General features: G+C 40.7%; 1 protein-coding gene and 1 long non-coding RNA gene across 6 annotated transcripts in view; one reads left to right on the forward strand and one right to left on the reverse strand.

Annotated features, from left to right (window-relative positions):
• Positions 1-1,094: 1,094 nt before the first annotated feature.
• On the reverse strand, positions 1,095-17,827 carry LOC138442504 (uncharacterized). 3 transcript variants are annotated; one of them, XR_011257752.1, is made up of 4 exons: positions 17,386-17,753; positions 4,670-4,774; positions 2,259-2,477; positions 1,095-1,390 (listed from the first exon to the last, which is right to left on the reverse strand). It is a non-coding gene; the product is annotated as an uncharacterized lncRNA (long non-coding RNA). The 3 variants fall into 3 exon arrangements; XR_011257751.1 differs by lacking the exon at positions 4,670-4,774 and having other exon boundaries at positions 2,259-2,452; positions 17,386-17,827; XR_011257750.1 differs by lacking the exon at positions 4,670-4,774 and having other exon boundaries at positions 17,386-17,814.
• Positions 17,302-21,126, forward strand: part of UBE2K (ubiquitin conjugating enzyme E2 K) — a 71,322-nt gene continuing 67,497 nt past the window's right edge. Inside the window, exon 1 of one of the 3 annotated variants that reach the window (XM_069593978.1) lies at positions 17,302-18,150. In XM_069593978.1, the coding sequence (XP_069450079.1) occupies positions 18,088-18,150 (63 nt within the window). In that variant the 5' untranslated portion in view covers positions 17,302-18,087. The other 2 variants (XM_069593979.1, XM_069593980.1) reach the window with 2 other exon arrangements.

Raw genomic sequence — 21,126 nt, forward strand, 5'->3', positions numbered from 1 at the left:
ACAATAAACTGTGGAAAATTCTGAGTGATGGGAATATCAGACTACCTGACCTGCCTCTTGAGAAATCTGTATGCAGGTCAGGAAGCAACAGTTAGAATTGGACATGGAACAGGCTGGTTCCAAATAGGAAAAGGAGTACATCAAGGCTGTATATTGTCATCCTGCTTATTTAAATTATATGCAAAGTACATGGGCTCCAATATCACTGCAGATGGTGATTGAAGCCATGAAATTAAAAGACGCTTACTCCTTGGAAGGAAAGTTATGACCAACCTAGATAGCATATTCAAAAGCAGAGACATTACTTTGCCAACAAAGGTCCATCTAATCAAGGTTATGGTTTTTCCAGTAGTCATGTATAGATGTGAGAGTTGAACTGTGAAGAAAGCTGAGCGCTGAAGAATTGATGCTTTTGAACTGTGGTGTTGGAGAAGACTCTTGAGAGTCCCTTGGACTGCAAGAAGATCCAACCAGTCCATCCTAAAGGAGATCAGACCTGGGTGTTCTTTGGAAGGACTGATGTTGAAGTTGAAACTCCAATACTTTGGCCACCTCATGTGGAGAGCTGACTCATTTGAAAAGACTCTAATGCTGGGAAGGATTGGGGGCAGGAGGAGAAGGGGACGACAGAGGATGAGATGGTTGGATGGCATCACTGACTTGTTGGATATGAGTTTAGGTAGACTCCGGGAGTTGGTGATGGACAGGGAGGCCTGGCGTGCTATGATTCATGGGGTTGCAAAGAGTCGGACACAACTGAGCGACTGAGCTGAACTGAACTGAAGGAGAGGAAAGAGAGAGGGATGGGAAGAGAGGTCAATAAAGTCTCTTATTCCTTACCCTGTTGGGGCACTCTGGCCAGTTGTCTGCATCAAGAGGAGACCACAGACAAAAGGGTCCCAGTTGCAGCTGCTGGGTCTGGTCCATTGGTGGGCAAGCTGGTTCTTAAGTACCCTAAGTGGTCAGGATATCAGTCACAGCGAAGAAGAGTCCCACCAGAGTCACCACTTGTTGCAGGAAGGGGGACCCCTTCCAGGACCCAAAAGTGGGCTCTTGTCTCATACTCGGAAATGAATTGTTCAAGAAGACACATGTGCTGACAAAGCAAGAGGTTTTATTGGGAAGGGGTGTCTGGGCAGAGAGCAGGAGAGTAAGGGAACCCAGGAGAACTGCTCTGCCACATGGCTCACAGTCTTGGGTTTTATGGTGATGAGATTAGTCACTGGGTTGTCTTTGGCGAATCATTCTGACTCAGAGTCCTTCCTGGTGGTGCATGCATTGTTCAGCCAAGATGGATGCCAGCGAGGATTCTGAGAGGTGGTTGGACACATGGTGTCACCTTTTGACCTTGGTCGTAGCTTATTAGTTCCATGTTCCTTACCAGGACCTCCTGTTGTAAAACAACTCCATGTAAATAGTTACTATGGTGTCTAGCCAGGGTGGGCGGTTTCAGTCAGTGCTTTCGGTAACAGAAAGGAAGTAGGAAGATGGTGCGAGCAGTAGAGTCCAGGCGAAAGGGGCAGAGGGAGAGAGACGAGATAGCACTGGAGGCAGAGCCTGAGGCCAAAAAGCTTAAGGAAGAGCCTGAAGCTTTGGGAGCCATTTTAACTGTTTGCCTCAGTTCATTTTAAAGTTTTATTTAAAGCGGAAATTTTATGGAGACTCCTGATCATGCTGGGAAGCCCGAAAATACCAAATAAGCATTCCACTTAGGTCTGGAAATTTTTGAGCTATTGTAATTAAATCTGGCTTTAAGGAAATTAAGTTTGAGAATTTCAAAAGCTCCCCATAATGGCCACTGGTATTCCAAACTGCCTTTGGGCAAGACAGCCCATTCAGTTAGAAGACACACGAGCAAGGACCATTGCTTTTAAACAAAATCAGCTGGAACCCTGTTGGGGGAAGCACCCTCAAAATATTTAGATAACTGGGTTCTCAATTCTTAGAGGTTTTTCTCTAGAGTTTAAAAAAATGATTTTAAACAACTCAAAGATTTCACTGTTCAAACAGCTAATTCAAACTGCTTCCAAGTTAATCACAATCAATTCTAAGGAAAGAGCTTGGTCCTGGAGGAGCCAGGTGAAATGCTTTTTAAAGTCAGTTTCCAGCTGAAAAACCTGGTACAATTTCCATGAGGCAGCTTCTATTTCCAAAGGAATGAGCCAAGTGAGATTTCAGCTAGTTTTAATTCAAACAGTTTGATCAAAAAATCAGAATGAAGGGCCAAACAAGTACTGGAATACAGAACCAAGACTTACCCTGGAAGAAAAAAACCTTAGAAACCTGAAGATCTTCAAAATGTAAACAGGATGTGAGATTGGATCCAGGAGAAAGATGCACCTCCAAACTTCAGGATCAGTGAGAAAAGCAGTGAGTGACAATGGGCTCCGTTTGTAGGTTCTGCACTTGTTTGCTCATCAGCTCCAGGGTCTTCCAGGGTCTTCTCTGGTCCCTGTATGGGCCACCAAAATGTTGACCTAAAACAAACACACTGCCAGATATCTCTTCAGCAATGATGGGTTTATCTGGGATTAGAATATTATTGCAATTTGGGGTCTGCAACCACAAACAGTCCTCCTCATGGCAAGGGAAGGAGAACAAGTTTGTAGGTTGAAAGAGGAGTTGGAAGGGCTATAATAAACAAAGAGTTCTTAGCTTTTCATTGGCTGAGTCCTTAACAGGAAAAAGAGTCTTTCTTCTTCCTATTGGGCTCTGCTATCACTACAGGGCACGAGAGTTCCCCATTCTGATCTTCCAGCTCTACCTAGTTGAGATTTATACTAGTTAATTTTTTATACATCCTGAATTCAATATTTCTAAATAACTTTCATTAATATTTTCCTTTTGTTAACAGTCATAGTATCTACAAATAATTACAATCTTGTCCCCTGTTTTCTGATCATTGTAAGTTGAGCACTGACGTTAAGGGTGTAAGTTCTGGAGTCAAAGACCTGTGGGAATCCTTTTTCATTTCCTAGTATTTAACTTTGTGTGGGGCACGTTAATTTGCCATCTTTCAGTTTCCTTATCTGCAAAATGAGGTTATTATGAGGTTAAAAGTTAACTTACATTCTAATAACATAATCACATGTGTAAAGTACCTGAGCATGTCTGACACTAAGTAAATTCTCAAAATGTTCCTTCTATTCCCTGGAACTTTGAACTGTCTAGAACTATCAGAACACTGTTAAATAGTACCCTTACAGTAATGAGATGGCTGTAGCAGTTCCAGTTCAGCTAACCTCAGTTCAGTCACTCAGTCATGTCCAATTCTTTGCGACCCCATGAACCACAGCATGCCAGGCCTCCCTGTCCATCACCAACTGCCAGAGTCTACCCAAACCCATGTCCATTGAGTTGGTGATGCCATCCAACTATCTCATCCTCTGTCATCCCCTTCTCCTCCTTGCCCCCTCAATCTTTCCCAGCATCAAGGTCTTTTCAAATGAGTCAGCTCTTCATATCAGGTGGCCAAAGTATTGGAGTTTCAGCTTCAACATCAGTCCTTCCAATGAACACCCAGGACTGATGCCCTTTAGGATGGACTGGTTGGATCTCCTTGCAGTCTAAGGGACTCTCAAGAGTCTTCTCCAACACCACAGTTCAAAAGCATCAATTCTTCGGTACTCAGCTTTCTTTAGGAAGAAGGAAATGGCAACCCACTCCAGTATTCTAGCATGGAGAATCCTGTGGACAGAGGAGCCTGGAGGGCTGCTATCAACAGGGTCACACAGAGTCAGACATGACTGAAGTGACTTAGCATGCATGCATGCATTGGAGAAGGCAATGGCAACCCACTCCAGTATTCTTGCCTGGAGAATCCCAGGGACAGAGGAGCCTGGCAGGCTGCCATCTATGGGGTCGCACAGAGTTGGACATGACTGAAGTGACTTAGCAGCAGCAGCTTTCTTTATAGTCCAACTCTCACATCCACACATGACTACTGGAAAAACCACAGGCTTGACTAGATGGACCTTTGTTGACAAAGTAATGTCTCTGCTTTTTAATATGCTGTCTAGCTGGTCATAAATTTTCTTCCAAGGAGTAAGTGTCTTTTAATTTCATGGCTGTAGTCACCATCTGCAGTGATTTTGGAGCCCCTCAAAATAAAGTCAGCCACTGTTTCCACTGTTTCTCCATCTATTTGCCATGAAGTGATAGGACCGGATGCCATGATCTTAGTTTTCTGAATGTTGAGCTTTAAGCCAACTTTTCACTCTCCTTTTTCATTTTCATCAAGAGGCTCCTTAGCTCTTCTTCTCTTTCTGCCATAAGGGTGGTGACATCTGCATATCTGAGGTTATTGATATTTCTCCCAGCAATCTTGATTCCAGCTTGTGCTTCTTCCAGCCCAGTGTCTCTCATGATGTACTCTGCATATAAGTTAAATAAGCAGGGTGACAATATACAGCCTTCATGTACTCCTTTTCCTATTTGGAACCAGTCTGTTGTTCCATGTCCGGTTCTAACTGTTGCTTCCTGACCTGCATATAGGTTTTTCAAGAGGCAGATCAGGTGGTCTGGTATTCCCATCTCTTTCAGAATTTTCCACACCCTAACCCTAACCCTAACAGAAGCAGAAGATATTAAGAAGAGGTGGCAAGAATACACAGAATTGTACAGTAAAGATCTTCACAACCCAGAAAATCATGATGGTGTGATCACTCACCTAGAGCCAGACATCCTGGAATGTGAAGTCAAGTGGGTCTTAGGAAGCATCACTATGAACAAAGCTAGTGGAGGTGATGGAATTCCAGTTGAGCTATTTCAAATCCTGAAAGAAGATGCTGTGAAAGTGCTGCACTCAATATGCCAGCAAATTTGGAAAACTCAGCAGTGGTCACAGGACTGGAAAAGGTCAGTTTTCATTCCAATCCCAAAGAAAGGTAATACCAAAGAATGCTCAAACTACTGCACTCATCTCAGATGCTAGTAAAGTAATGCTCAAAATTCTCCAAGCCAGGCATTAGCAATACATGAACCATGAACTTCCACATGTTCAAGCTGGTTTTAGAAAAGGCAGAGGAACCAGAGATCAAACTGCCAACATCTGCTGGATCATCGAAAAAGCAAGAGAATTCCAGAAAAACATCTATTTCTGCTTCACTGACTATGCCAAAACCTTTGACTGTGTGTGTCAGCTAACCTAGAGGTAGGGAAAAGAGGAATGACTCGGATTTATGTCCCTTTAAAGAAATCTCCTTCTCCCATCTCAGAACTCCAGCAGATCTCCCCTCATTGCTCACTGACCAGAATTAGAATTATAGAACATGCAACTGTAACTACTATCAATCAACAGTCACCTTTTGGGTCTTAAGGAGGTGCCCAGACTCCCTGAAGTACATGGCCACATGGAGGATGAACACTTGAACAAAAAGGGACTTAGCTAAGAAGGAAATGGGGCAGGTGAGGGAATCAAATTTGGACAGGCAATTAACAGTGTCCACTTCATAAATCAGCTCAGAATGTAAATGTTTGAACTCACTGTCTTCTTCCTATACTAGCACCTCCACCTCTCCTCCCTATATCTGTTAATGATACCAAAGAAAATCTGTGAATCTTCTGTGCTTCCTTCTTCTTGCCTTTATTTTCAAATAGTTGACTGGAAATACATTACCTATATATTATAAGTATTTCTCCATGCACATCATTACCACTGTCTCTCAGACACCCATTACTTTTCTCCTAGAACAGAAATATTCTCAAATATTTTCCTGTATCAGAATCTCCAAGAGGATGTATTAAAACAGACTGTTGGACCCTAAGGTAGTTTCTGATTCTAGCTCTGAGGTGGGAACCAAGAATTTGCCTTTCTAACAAATTCCTAGGTGATGTTGACACTGTTAGTCAGCATTTGGAAACTACTATTCTAAAATAATTTAACAGCTACCTAAGCAAGTTTTATTCTTCCAGTCCCTCTCCATTCCAGTCCAGCCTAATGAGAGGCATCAGTATCAATGTTCCTAAAACATATAAGTGTATCATTACCGTAAACAAAAACATTCAATAATTGCCCACTGTCTCAGATATTAAAAATTCATACTCTTGCATTGCTTCAGATAGGATTTTATAAACCTAAGAGAAACAGGTCATCTGGCCCAGACTATAGCTCTTTCTGGATTACTGATTCGAATCTTTGGTATGTTTTCTTTTTTGCCTCGCTGTGCAGGATCTTAGTTCTCCAACCAGGGACTGAACCTGTGCCCCCTGTATTGGAAGACCAGAGTCTTAACCAGTGGACTGCCAGGCAAGTCCTCTTTTCTTCCATTTGTAATAACTGCTTTGTTGAGATGTAGTTCACATATAAAATTCACATTTTTACCTGGACAGATGGGATTGGTGAGGCTATTTTTAAAATAACATCTTTATTGGAATATAACTTGCATACCATACAATTCAACCATTTACAGAGTTGCATAATTACCATCATAATCAGTTTCAAAATACTCTCATCAGCCCCAAAACAAATTCTATGCCCATTAGCAGTCACTTTCCATTCCTCCCTCCTCTCTTCCTCCCCTTCCATCCAGACCTAGGCAACCAGTAATTTACTTTCCATTTTGTATGGATTTCCTTATTCTTGGCAGTTTATAAAAATGGAGTAACACAATATGTGGTCCTTTATGACTGGTTTCTTCCACTTAGCATAATGTTTTTAAGGTTCATCCATGTGGCAGTCACCATTTTCTTTTAACTGCTGAGTAATATTTCATTATTCAGTATGATCACATATGGTTTATCCATTCATCAGCTGACGGACATTTGCATAACTTCCATTTTTTTGCTGATATAGATAATGTGCTTAGTTGCTCAGTTCTGTCTGACTCTTCGTGACCCCACGGACTGAAGCCCACCAGGCTCCTCTGTCCATGGAATTTTCCAGGCAAGAATACTGGACTGGGTTTTCCATTTCCTACTCTAGGGGATCTTCTCAACCCCAGGGATTGATCCAACCTGCGTCTCTTGCATCTCCTGCATTGGCAGGAAGGTTCTTCACCACTGCGCCACTTGGAAAGCCCAATATGAATAACACTGCTGTGAATATTTGTGCACATACTGGTATTTTAATGCTTAAAATCCATTTCTAAAACCACAAGCTCTGAACTCTCAAGACATGTAATTTCTGTGCTATTTTAAAATTAGCATGTGCTATCCTGTATTTGTAGTCATTTTTAAATGAGATATTCTATCTCCCCCCCAAAATAGGTAGTTTCATAACCAGAGGCCATATCTTTTTTCTCCATGTATCCCTTTCATCTAACTTGATCTCTTGCATTATAGTTACTTGAACATCCATAAATGTTGATAATTATAGTGGCATTTATTCAAATTTAAAATTCTGCCTGGAAAGAAAGATAAGACTAACCTTCTGTGGTTAAAAGCTTGAGATGATTCCTCAAATATACTGTCAAGTGATTCTGACAAGGCTAAGACCCTTCAAGAGAGAAAGGATAGTCTCTTCAACAAATAAGGCTGGGAAAACTAGATATCCACATGTAAAAGAATGTAGTAGGACTCTTATACCAAATGCAAAATTAACTAAAAGTGGATCAAAGACAGCTAAACAACTAAAACTATAAAACATCAAAAACTGTAAAAGCCTTGGAAGAAAATATAGAGGAAAATCTTATGACAATGGGTTTGACAATGATTTTTTAGATATGACACCAAAAGCCTGGGTGACAAAATAACTGGACTTCATCAAAATGTAATACTTTTTTTGCATCAAAGGACACTATCAAGTTAGAGAAAAGTTAACGCACAAAATAGGAGAAAATATTTGCAAATCATCTATCTGAATAAGGGATTAATATTGAGAATATATATATTTTAAATCTCCAACAACTCAACAACAAAACAAACAACTTGATTCAAAAATGAGCAAAGGACATGACTAGATACTTACCTCTCTAAATAAGATATACAAATGCCAATAAGCACGTGAAAAGATGCTTGACATCATTAATCACTAGGGAAATGCATATCAAGACCACAATGAGATATCACCTTACACCCATTAGGATAGCTATTGTTTAAAAAAAAAAAAAGTAATAAAGTGTTGACAAAGATGTAAAGAAGCTGGAACCCTGCTGCACGGCTGGTAGAAGTCTAAGATGGTGCAACCACTGTGGACAATGGTATGATGGTTCCTCAAAAAATTAAACAGAATTACCAAATGATCCACCAATTTCACTTCTGGGTATATATTCGAAAGAACTGAAGCAGAGTCTCAAAGAGAATTTGTAGACCCATGTTCATAGCAGCATTATTCATAGTAGCTAAAAGACGAAAAAAAAATCCAGTTGTCCTTTGATGATGAACAAATAAACTAAGTGTGGCATATATGTGCAACGGAATCTTAAATTACTCTCTTTTGAAAAGAAAGGAAAGTCTGGTAACATGCTACAATGTAGATGAACTCTGAAAATACTGTTAAGTGAAATGAGACAGACACAAAAGGACAAATACCGTCTGATGCTACTTACATGAGGTAACTAGAATAGTCAAATTCATAGATACAGAAAGTATAATACTGTTACTGGAGGCTGAAAAGAGGGAGGAATGGAGAGTTATTTTTTAATGGATGTGAATTTCAACTTGGGATGATGAAAAAGTTTCAGAGATGGATGGTGGTGATAGTTACACAACAACGTGAGTGTATTTAACGCCGCTGAAAAGTACACTTAAAAATGAGTAATAGTAATTTTTTTTTTACCAGAATTTTAATTTTTTTTACCAAAATTTCAAAACAAAAAAAAAGCTGTAATGAAGTGTTGCAAAGAAGTTTAATGAGAGCCTTTATAGAAACCCTTGGTACTTAGTTTTATATAATGGCGGAAATCTAAAAATCTAATTATCCAGTGTCAAGAATAAGGCATTGTGTGGACTCCTGTGGTGCTCCTGGCTCAGGCTGGATCCTTGGTCAGGGAACCAGATCCTACATGTTGCAACTAGGAGTTCCCATGCCTCAATGAAGATGGAAGATCCAACATGCTGCAACTAGAGCAGCCAAATACATATTAAAATATCGAACAAGCCTTTATGTTTTTTAAAAATAATTCCATTCAGCAGCGAATGTGCTTCGTCTACACACTAATCTAGACATATCTGAGACTCTAATCGGTGTAGTCAGTTCAGTTTATATTCACTCAGTCTTGTCTAACTCTTTGTGACCCCATGGACTGCAGCACGCCATGCTTCCCTGTCCATCACCAACTTCCGGAGCTTGTCCATAGTCAGTGACGCCATCTAACCATTTCATCTTCTGTTGTTCCCTTCTCCTGAGGCCTTCAATCTTTCCTAGTATCAGGGTTTTTCCAATGAGTCAGTTCTTCGCATCAGGTGGCCAAAGTATTGGGGTTTCAGCTTCAGCATCAGTCCTTCCAATGAATATTCAGGACTGATTTCCTTTAGGATGGACTGGTTTGATCTCCCTGCAGTCCAAAGGACTCTCTAAGAGTCTTCTCCAACACCACTGTTCAAAAGCATCAGTTCTTCTGTGCTCAGTTTTCTTTATGGTCCAGCTCTCTTACATCCATACACGACTACAGAAAAAACCATAGCTTTAACTAGGTGGACCTTTGTCAGCAAAGTAATGTCTCTGTTTTTTAATATACTGTCTAGGTTGGTCATAGCTTTTCTTCCACGGAGCAAATGTCTTTTAATTTCATGGCTGCAGTCACCATCTGCAGTGATTTTGGAGCCCAAGAAAATAAAGCCTCTCACTGTTTCCATTGTTTCTCCATCTATTTGCCATGAAGTGATCTTTGTTTTTTGAATGTTGAGTTTTAAGCTAGCTTCTTCACTCTCCTCTTTCACTTTCATCAAGAGGCTCTTTAGTTCCTCTTCACTTTCTGCCATTAGAGTGGTATCATCTGCTGTCTTGATTCCAGCTTGTAACTCATCCAGCCTGGCATTTCTCACAATGTGCTCAGATATAGGTTATATAAAAAGGGTGACAGCAGACAGCCCTGCCATACTCCTTTCTTGATCTTGAACCAATCAGTTGTTCCACACAGGGTTCTAACTGTAGCTTCTTGACCCATATATAGGTTTCTCAGAAGACAGTAAAGATGGACTGGTATTCTTATCTTTCTAAGAACTTTCACAGTTTGTCATGATCCACACAAAGGCTTTAGTGTAGTTGATGAAAACAGAGATAGACGTTTTTCTGAAACTCCCTTGTTTTCTCTATAATCCAGCAAATGTGGCAATTTGATCTCTAGCTCCTCTTCCTTTTCCAAACCCAGTCTGGATATCTGGAGGTTTTTGGTTCGCATAATGCTGAAGCCTAGCATGCAAGATTTTAAGCATGGCCTTACTAGCACGGGAGATGAGTGTGATTTTCTGATGGTTAGCACATTGTTTAGTACTACCCTTCTTGGGGATTGGGATGAGGATTGACCTTTCCCAGTCCTGTGGCCACTACTAGGCCTTCCAGATTTGCTGACATACTGAGTGCAAAACCCCTTCATGGATCACTGCCTTCTTGTGGTGAAGGGGCTTGCATAACTCAATGAAGCTGTGAGCCATGCGGTGCAGGGCCACCCAATACTGATGGGTCACGGCAGAGCTCTGACAAAGCGTGATCCACTGGAGGAGGGAAAGCAAACCACCTCAGTATACTTGCCATAAGACCCTCATGAATTGTATAAAAGGCCAAAAAGATATGACACCAAAAGATGAGTCCCCCATCTCTGAAAGCGTCCGATACGTTACTGGGGAAGAGCAGAGGAGAATTACCAATAGCCCCAGAACGAATGAAGCGGCTGGGCCAAAGTGGATAAGAATTCATACTACTGGCTAACACATCAAAATCACTTGAAAAAGAGTAAAATGTAGTTTTTACTGAGCACAGTGCTTTTGCTGAGATGTTTATATAATAAACACGTCTTCTGCTACTTTAAATTATGATTTTCCTTATGTTTCTTTAGTGTGTCTAAGTCGTGGGCCTTGCTAACTTCAGGACCTATGGGGGAATTCTTTTGCATATGCTTCCCCAAGCCTCTGGATAGAGGCTGAATTGTTAACCATGGAAGGAGTCATTTCTTAGGACAGTACAGCTGAATGCTCAGCTGTAGAGAGGGGAAAGCGGATGTGAATCTCCACTCCAGGGAGCACCAATTAAGGGAAAGATACTGATCTACTGTTCATAAGGCAATGCCTCAGCTGACCCTTCAGAGTTTCACCTTAGTGGGGAGAACTGTAACTTTGAGTTCCTCAAAAGAATCCTGATTTAGAGACTGTAGAGCAGGAGAGATTGATTGGTAATTTTTCTAAAGAGCAACCACATTCAGGAGAGTAGGGAATTATGGTTGTACCTTGGTCTATCAGACAGGGTCCCGGCAGGAAGTCGGTGGTTAATGAGAAGAATTTGTTCAAGAGACTGTTTACAAAATGTTAAAGGAAGCTAGCAAAGGCTAACAAAAGCAGGGAGCTCTTGGTGCCTCCAGGCTTGAAAGGATAGGAGCCCATAATTCCTGGAATCTTGAAAGAACTATAGCAGTAGCTGTAGCTGCAGCTGAAGGAAACTGAAACTGAAGTTGCTCAGTCGTGTCCGACTCTTTGTGATCCCATGGACTGTAGCCTACCAGGCTCCTCAGCCCATGTAATTTTCCAGACAAGAGTACTGGAGTGGGTTGCCATTTCCTTCTCCAGGGGATTTTCCCAACCCAGGGATTGAACCCGGGTCTCCTGCACTGCAGGCAGATGCTTTACCGTCTGAGCCACCAGGGAAGCCTGCAGCTGAAGGAAAGAGCTATTGAAATTGTGGCCTTTGGGAGGGAAAGGTAGCATGTTAACCCTTGGCCTCATCTCCTGCCAGAGCATTCCACTGGCTGTGTTCAACTGGAATCCAGAAAGTAAGAAAGCTTTGTATATGTAGTGAACTCCTTGGCAGCCCATTCTTCCAGCATCCAGAGGCACAGAGTAGAGAACAGTGGGGAGCGAATTTGGAGGAGCAAACAAAGAATATCTGGCCAATTTAATGCGGCTTATATGATTTGTCAAAATCTGTATTCTGAATGAATGATAGGTAATTGACAATCAAGGGACTAGGTAGGTAGAAGTTAGTTGTGGATTTTAGTTAGCAGGAAGACCCATGTTGACTAGTTCATGGTCTTTGAGACAACTAAAAGAAGAGGAATTTGACGAGTGGCCTCTGGAGGATTGGGATCTTTCACTGGAGACCCAGTGATTCTAGGGTCTAAAAGAGAGCATTCTGGTTTAGAGGACAGAAAGGAATTCAGGAACTCAGCAAAAATAATTGGGATGATCAGCAGAGGGCAGTCTACCGGAAAGGTGGTTGGTATCTTGACTATGAAGTATGAAGGTCCTGTAACCATGTCCCAGCTGTAGTTGCATATTCCTTGGACGGAGTGGAATTCTGAGGTCCTTTCCTAAAAAGCTCCCACCTAAACCGCCTCTGTGTCTGACAGGAAGAAAAGGTAATTTAAGGCAAGGGAACATTATTCTGTGCTATTGAAACAGCTTTCCCTGCCATGCTACAGATATTCTGAAAGCCACAGTGGTGGGGGTTCTGATCTATTCTCTATATTTGAAATAATACAGTGTGCATTACAATCAATACTGTGGTGCCTACTGGCCTGGAGCTAAGCTCAACAGTTCAACTGTGTATCTGAATGCTGGTTTCCACTCTTGCTGCTAGAGTTCGTCATCCCAGCTGGGGTGGTAGGGGAGAGGAGCTAACAAGATGGGAAGGGTAGGACTCAGTGAAAGAGGGGGAAAAAAATGCAAACTGACCTTAGAATTATGACTGGGTGTTTCAAAAGGAGAGTTAAGTGAGGGGCTTGGATAGAATAGGCAGTGGTGAGGGACAAAGGAAAAAAGTCTCAAAAAAACTAGCAAAACACAAGGTCAGGAGAGGGCTGTAGGAAAAAAAAGTTCCTCTACATATAGAACAGGATATTTGAACCTGTAGAGCAGTCATAGTAACTAGCAGGAGCTACAAAAAGGAAGACTTACTTGTTTCCAATGTAGGGGAGTATTATCAATGGTCAGCAAAGCACGATTATGCCTTGCCACAATTCTTTTTATGCGAATCAACATATCAAAACACATTGTTCTGTTAGAGACAGCAGAGAGCTGGCAGATGAACTTTCCTCCATACATCTAAAACCAATTTCACACACTTCAATAAATAAGTAATTATTAAATAATGTTTATATACACTAGATATTCTGAAAGTGGAGAACTTTCTAGATCTAAATCTCATGCTTCAGCAGTACATTTAAATAGTCACAGGCACCAGGGACCAAGCGGTGGTGTATGCTCAGTTGTGTCCAACTCTTTGTGACCCCATGGACTGTAACCCACCAGGCTTCTCTGACCACAGAATTTTCCAGGCGAGAACACTGGAGTGGCTTGCCATTTCCTACTTCAGGGGATCTTCCTGACCCAGGGATCAAACCAGTGTCTCTTGAGTCTCCTACATTGGCAGGTGGATTCTTTACCAACTGTGACACCTGGGAAATAGTACAGTATGCTCAAATGTACTTCATTGTACTCTTAAAGAATATACTGAGGATTCCAAAAAGCATTTGTTTACATCAGTTAAAGGGCATTGTGTTAGAAATTAAAACTAAGAAATTACTGAAATATTTACTAATAAATAACTATAATAAAATCCATTATATGCTTATATAAATAGTATAACTTCAGTGAAAAATAACTATTTTCTAAAACAAAATCTCTTTAATGCTGGCTTAATGGAACACAGCTGAATTTTAATATATGCCTTTGCATTCAATACGTTGCACATGTTGCTCTGATTGAAGTACAGAAAGAAAATCTAGCCTTATGCAGATTGGAAAGGGAAGGAATATTTTAATAACCTTTTCAGATAACTGCGGATATTATTAACACTACACTAAATCTAGACAAGTGGTCACTTCTCAAAGATTAGCTGAAATGTTATGAACTTTTTGTACTATTAAAATCCATCAGTCTGTCTTGATCCTTTTTTTTTTTTTTTTGTCTTGATCCTTGAATGGATGTTTTCCCCATGATGATTTTGTAACACTATGCATTGGTATTTGGACCAATTACTACCTCACTAATTTATGCAGATCTTCCAAATGTTGACATACTCCATTGTATAATTTCTAGTAATCACATTTGTCAATATCACCCAATTTAATCAGAAAGGTCTTTAAGCATATTGGTAAGCTATCAAGTCACAGTGGCAGACATGTTTTGTAAAACTTTTTCAGTTGAAAGCTTGAATTTATCATGTTTAACAAATTGTCAGTTATTTTTCCTTGATGTGATAGCTTACATTGTTCATTTTTGATAAATTATCTGCCAAATGGCCAACTCTTGTTTGTCTCAATCATTAAGGGAAAATGGTGTTCCATGAAAAAAATGATTAAGTTCAGCTTGCAGCTCAACCATTTTGTACAAGTGCTTTACCATGAGCTTTGGTATACAGAAGTCCTTTATGTATCCTTTTCCTGTGTGTGAGAGTCGCTCAGTTGTATCTGACTCCTTGCCACCCCATGGACTGTAGCCCACCAGACTCCTCTGTCCATGGAATTCTCCAGGCAAGAATACTGGAGTGGGTCGCCCGTTCCCTTCTCCAGGGGATCTTCCCAATCCAACGATCAAACCCAGGTCTCTTGCATTGCAGGCAGATTTTTCACTATCTTAGCCACCAGGGAAACTCACTTTCCATGTATCATACAAAACATTGAGACTTTACTTGAAAGTTGAGGTTTAATATAATTAATAATCCCGACTGCTTCAGTGAAGACATTCTAAAGTGAAAGATTTTAAAATAGTGAGTGGATGAGTTTAGTAACATACTAGCACAGTAATTTTTTTGCTCACTACTGCTTTTACAGCACCATTATACCATTTTTAAAAAAAGACTTCCCTGTAGCTCAAATGGTGAAGAGTCTGCCTGCAATGCAGCAGACGAGGGCTCGATTCCTGAGTTGGGAAGATCCTTTGGGGGTTGCAAAGAGTTGGACGCGACTAACACACAAACACTGCTTTTATATCAACACGGTAAAAAGGAAAATAATGTCCTAGGTTTATTTGATAATAGTTTAGGCATTGCAGACATCTCAGGGATCCCTCTTCCCAGGTGACTGCAGACTATACTCTGAGATGAGTATTTCCTTATCCTTGCTAGAATGTAAACCCTACCATTTGAGGGTTTTTTTGATCTTGTTCACTGGTATGCCTCCAGGGATTAGATCATGCTTGGCACACAGTAGGCATTCAATAATTATTTATTTAATTAATTATTTAATGAAGTAATCAGCACTAACTTATATCAGCGAAGAGATTATAACATGCTTTCTGGAAATTCATTTTTAAAAATTTAGATATGAATAGGTAAAACATACAATAGGATACATGATGAAAAGTCTCCCACTTTGCCTTCCCCAAGGAACTTAAACTGCTATCTCAGAGATTACCACTGCTGTCAGTTTCTGATGTATTTTTCCAGTGATACTTTATGGATTCACAAGCATATACACACACATATTCCTTTCTTCCCTCACATAAACGGTGGTATATTATACACAATCTGGACAGAATCGTAATTTTTTAAAAACAGCAATTATTTATTTATTTGGCTGCACTGGGTCTTAGTTGCAGCATGCAAGATGTTCAGTTGTGGCATATGAACTCTTAGTTGAGGCATGTGTGATCTAGTTCCCCAACCAGGGATCGAACCTGGGCCCCCTGTATTGGGAGCACGCTGCCTTAGCCACTGGACCACCAGGAAAGTCCTAATAATGATTTTTAAAGTAAACTTTTTCTTTTGGAATAATTTTGGATTTACAGAAATGTTTCACAGAATCTTGTATACCCTATACTAACTTCTATTAATGTTAGCATCTTACATAATCATAGTACCATGTCAAAATTAAGAAATTAACAGTCACACTATTAACTAAATTACAAAATTTTTTCAGATCTCATTAGTTATGTCCTTTTGGTTCCAGGGTCCAATCCAGGATACCACATCACTTTCAGCATAGTGTTCTTTTTCTCCCTAAAACGTATTTTGAGGATTGCCTCATGTCAGTTAATTGGCAGTCGCCTCATATTCTGTTAATAGGAAGGACTGTAAAAATGGAGTGAAAGTGGAATTTCAGGGCCAGTGATTATGTGCATTTAAAAATGACCAAGCTTCTCTTCCCCAAAGAAATTAGCATACCCTTCTAATTAGTTCCCCTGTGATTTGAGTGTTTTAAATTTCTTTGAAGCGCCAAGATTAATATTGGGGACTGAATTAAAGTGATAAAGGTAAAGTATTCAAAAAGTTTTTTCACACATTGAAGTAATTATTTTTAATGTACTGGCACAAATACACATAGCATTGCAACACTTATACATTATACCATTTTATTGTGCCATGACCCACATGTATAGTTGGTTCGCCTTAGGACCACTAGGGGGCTCTGCTGGAAGGGTTTTTATAGTTCTTCCGTTTAGGGGAATGTTTCCAGATGCTTTAGAATTCTAAACTCTTAAAACTTGGAGATCATCTCATCCAGCTTCCTTATCTTGCAGAAGAGGAAACCAAGGTTGAAGAGAGAGAGCTGGTATGGAAGGGGGCTGGAATTTAAAATCCCCTCTTGGTTCCTGCGGCAGTTCAAGAAATTCTTTTCTTGCCATGTGCCTCCACTGAATGACTCATACCCAGGGGCTTATTTTTTTTTACTGCCACAATTTTGGTAATTTTTGCTAAGACGGTGTATTCGTGATATTTTCCTAACAGGATGCTTTACTGATTAGTTAGGTGAAAGAAATGCATGAAATATAAACTTCTAAATAAATATTTATTACAAAATGTTTTCTACTCAAAGCATCCCTTAGTATCAAAACCATATTACTGGAAGCCCTAAAAACCACTTTTCAATTGCCTTTCAAATTTACTTCTCACTTAAAACATTTACTCTTTACTCATTTATTCATTCAATATTCATTGAGTGCCTACTAGCACTAGCCACTGTTGTAGACTCTAGGCTTACAGAAGTAAAGCTGCCTTTCCCCCCCAAGAGGGATAGGTTTCTCCAGTTTTCCCTATATATTCAGTTACTGAACATATCTTAGTTCAGTGGTTTTCATACTGTGGTCTCTGAACCAGCAGCACCTGGGAACTTGCTAAAAATGCAAATTAGGCCCACCTTACACTCTTTTGTTTTTTCTTAAGCTCTCCAGGGATCCTGATGTACATTCAAGTTTTAAAGCTATGGTTTTAGTTCCACGGCTTGTTATTAATTATCTAAGTAGGCCAAAGATCAACATCTGGCTTCTAAACTCATCTCAGGCATCTCCACTGAGACCCGGTCTCAATTACAACTGAGATACAACAATGACCATACTTAATTTAATGATTTGTTGTACCTGGAAAGATCCTGGGATGACTGCAGTAATAGAACTGTAACGGCTGCAGGACAAAAACGAACCGCAGTGGCTTTTCAGAACCAACAGAAAATGGGCCAGACCGAGTTCCCGGACAGTGTTTTCCGACACTAGACACAGCCGGATACATTAAGCCCGTGGTCTGGCTGAGTCAGGGCGCCGCTCCAAGCTTAGAGGGGCCGCGTGAACCCGTCAGGTTGGACTCGAACCTTCGGCTAGAGGCGAAGGTCTGGAAGCCTCCACCGTACCACCTACGTTCGTACAGGGGCGGAGGCGCCGGAGACGACCCGTGAGGCCCGGGAAGCCCTGGCCCGCGCGGAAGCCGCACCCTCCTGGCTCCAGACGCCGACAGGGCGGAGCCACGCGGCCGCAGCTCAGGCAGAGACGCGCCGCACAGCGCGGCGCAGGTTCGCGGCTAAGGCGTATGGGGCTACAACGGGAGCGGCTGCGCCGCCGGGCCGGGTCAGCGTCGTGCGCATGCGCGGACCCGGCGCCATTTTGGTGGCCGGGCGCGGAGGTGATTCCACACTGAAGATAGTGCGGCGGCCGGGGTGGCAGTGGCAGCGTTCGTGTGCTCGGGTGTGAATCGCCGGGGGAGGAGGCGGTGGAGGAAGAGGTGGCGGCGGTGGCGGTGGTCGTAGCGGTGGCGGAGGAGGCGGGTACGAATCAGCTGCGGGCGGAGACATGGCCAACATCGCGGTGCAGCGAATCAAGCGGGAGTTCAAGGAGGTGCTGAAGAGCGAGGAGGTCAGAAATGAACTCCCGGACGTCCCCCACATCAGCCCAGGGCGGGAGGGCCCTTCCGGTGGCAATCCCAATATCCCTGGTAACCCCCGGTTGGCCTTCTTTGCGGCCGCCCTTCTGCCTGTGGGGAAGCAGCAGTCTCCCCCTCTTTCCGCCGCCTTCCCCTCCCCTCCCCGGGCCCTGGGATGGACGGTCTCGCGGGCGGGGGGTCTGGGGAGGAATAAGGTTTAAGGGGCAGATGGAGAAAGGGCGCTTATCGTCGGGTGTGAGCTCTAGAGAGCGCCCCACGGCAGTGGCAACAGCTGGAAGTGTGGCTGTAGGGTGGGGAGGTAGCAGGCCGAGCCTGAGAAAACCCGGGAAGTGGGTTGGGGGAAGGGGAAAGGTGGTAACTGGATCCGGAGAGCCGCGTCGCTCAAAGGCCCACACTTTTCAGGGTATTCTGGGTTATAGCCGGTCTGGCTGCCACCCTCCTTTCCTTACCGAAGGAGTGATTGATGAGAGAAGGATGTTCGGAGTTAACTCCCTCTCGGTTGGGTGTTGGGAGAAAAGAGAAGACATAATGGGGTACTAGCTTATTTGAGTGGGCGATAAGGGAATTTTCACCAGAGATAGAAAATTAATTCCGTATTAGACTATTATCTCATTTCCACTTACTCCGACATTCTAGGCCTCTTTTTCGATTGACATCTGAAGCTTTTTGACTAGGTAAAGGCACGTTCGGTATATTAAATACGTTTAAATATTTTTAGCTAAGATAAGGAAAAAATAGTGGAGTGTATGAGTAGCTTATTTCAAAATACTGTTTACAAGTTATAGATGAGTCTGTCCTAAGACAATGCCTCTGTGACACTTGTGTTGTGCCATTTGTGCCATGAAACTTCATTATGATGTCCCCATAGTTAGTTCTTACTTTTGAAAAAGTGTCCTACTTAAAAACATGAGATTTCGGATTAATACATTGTTATGTTTCTTTATTAAGTAGGTTTATTCCAACATATATCTGAAATGATGAAAAATTTTTGTCTCAAGCTACTACTCTTCAGTCCTGTAGAAATTTTAGGTACGCTGATATTGGCCACATTTGTTAATATATTTTAAATGTTTCGGTAATTTGACTCAAAATTATGAAAGTATAGTACATTTTTCACACCCATAATCAACAGGAATGCTAGTTTGTTTTTCCTCCTTGGACTCAACAAAGATTAAAAATACTGAATGGTTATTTTCAAGATGTCAAATATCGTTATCAAATATATTATTGCTATTTGTGCTTTTCTCTTATTTGTGAAATTCAGCATTCTAAGTATGTGATGAGTTATTGACAAGTCTGATAGCAAGCACTTGAACTTTATTTGTGCCACTGAATCTGAAGTGATTTTGTGTCTTTACAGTTAGACGTGGAGAAGATTCTTTAAAATTATTTAAAAATGCCAAATCCTAGCAGATTTATTGAATATAATAGTATATAAGTAATGATTGGTTTTACAGAGCATGTGTATAAACTCTGACCTCTGTATTTGTTCAAGTGCCAAAACTCTGAATGGAAGGATGACTTTGTGTTTTTGTGGTACAGTGCAGAAAAAGAATCATAAATACCTGCACTGTGATATATAGTGAGACAGTGATTCTAAATTTTTCTTTAGTAAGAAAAGATTTTCCAGGATACTTGACATATATCTTCCTAATGAAAGTTTGCAGCTAGTATTATTGCCAGTAGCCTAGAACATTTCTTCTGTAGTGCGGTTGTACAAGCCTGAAACTTAGTATAAGACTTTAATGCTTTATTTTCTATTACTTAAAAGTAGTCACTGCTCTTGTAATTCGTATAGTCTCTGCATTATGTGAAGTGACTTTTCACCATGATATTCTTACTACTTGAAGTTTAAAAGAAATCTTGTATTGCTCTAGTAATGCATATTGTTAAAATAATACAGCTTTTTATATATGAGCAATGAATGATGAAACCTTGTTTCAAGTAAGTGACGTAGTGTTTCAGAGGAAGAAAACAAAATCCAAACAGGAAAATTATTTTTTTAAGAACAGTGTCTTTATAAATCTGGAATGAAACTTCTTCCAGAAAGAACATTTAGGAAATGTAATTCAACTAATTACAGATAATTTAATATTGGAATTTATAACCAATAAATAGCTTTATTTTCACCAATATATTTTATTTCATTGATACTTAAGTCCAATTCTATAGGTGTATTATGTTGATTATTTTCAGTACATTGAAGTACAGTCCACATGTTTCCTTTTTATGTATGTAAATGCAGTATTTGAGTGGCTGGTATAATTATTTCCTCATGTCATCTATGTAAATCTTCATTTTACCAAAGTTTATTTCATATTTTTGTGTTTACTAAGAATCTTGATTGATTTTAAGGATTTCCCCTCCCCCTTTTAAGTGTCTTTGTAAAGATAGCTTACATCTGGCGGTAAGAAGTTGTAAATGGCCACTGTTGGAGTGTGTTGTTAATTAAAATACAGCCTCAAGATAAATTAAATGTGGAAAGTACAGGATAGAATCAGTGAGAAGAGGCCACCATTAGTGTCAGAAGTAGGGAAGTATGTGTATTTGTATAGGTGAAAGGATTAAGGAGAAATTGGTAACATTGTTTCTCTGTAGAAGAATTGGGTGTCTGGGGCAACAGGGATCAAAAGAATCCTTTTGAATTTTGAATCATGCTAATATGTTATTTACTAAAAATAAATAAACCATGTAGGCCTTTTTTCCATGAAACTGTGTTTGAAAATCTGTCACTTGTCTGAGATATTAATTTATTTAAATCTGTAGAAGTAATATTTCAAAGTTGCAAGGAATAGAAAATTGATTTACAGTACACTTAATAGGTGTATTTTTAGTTGAATTACATAAGTGAATTGTAGCTTATGAGGACGGAGTAAAGCTATAATCTGTACTCATAGGTTATATTATTATTTATTATAAATTGTTACTGGTATTAACAACCACCATTT

This window comes from Ovis canadensis, chromosome 6, assembly GCF_042477335.2.
Source record: "Ovis canadensis isolate MfBH-ARS-UI-01 breed Bighorn chromosome 6, ARS-UI_OviCan_v2, whole genome shotgun sequence".
NCBI lineage: Eukaryota > Metazoa > Chordata > Mammalia > Artiodactyla > Bovidae > Ovis > Ovis canadensis.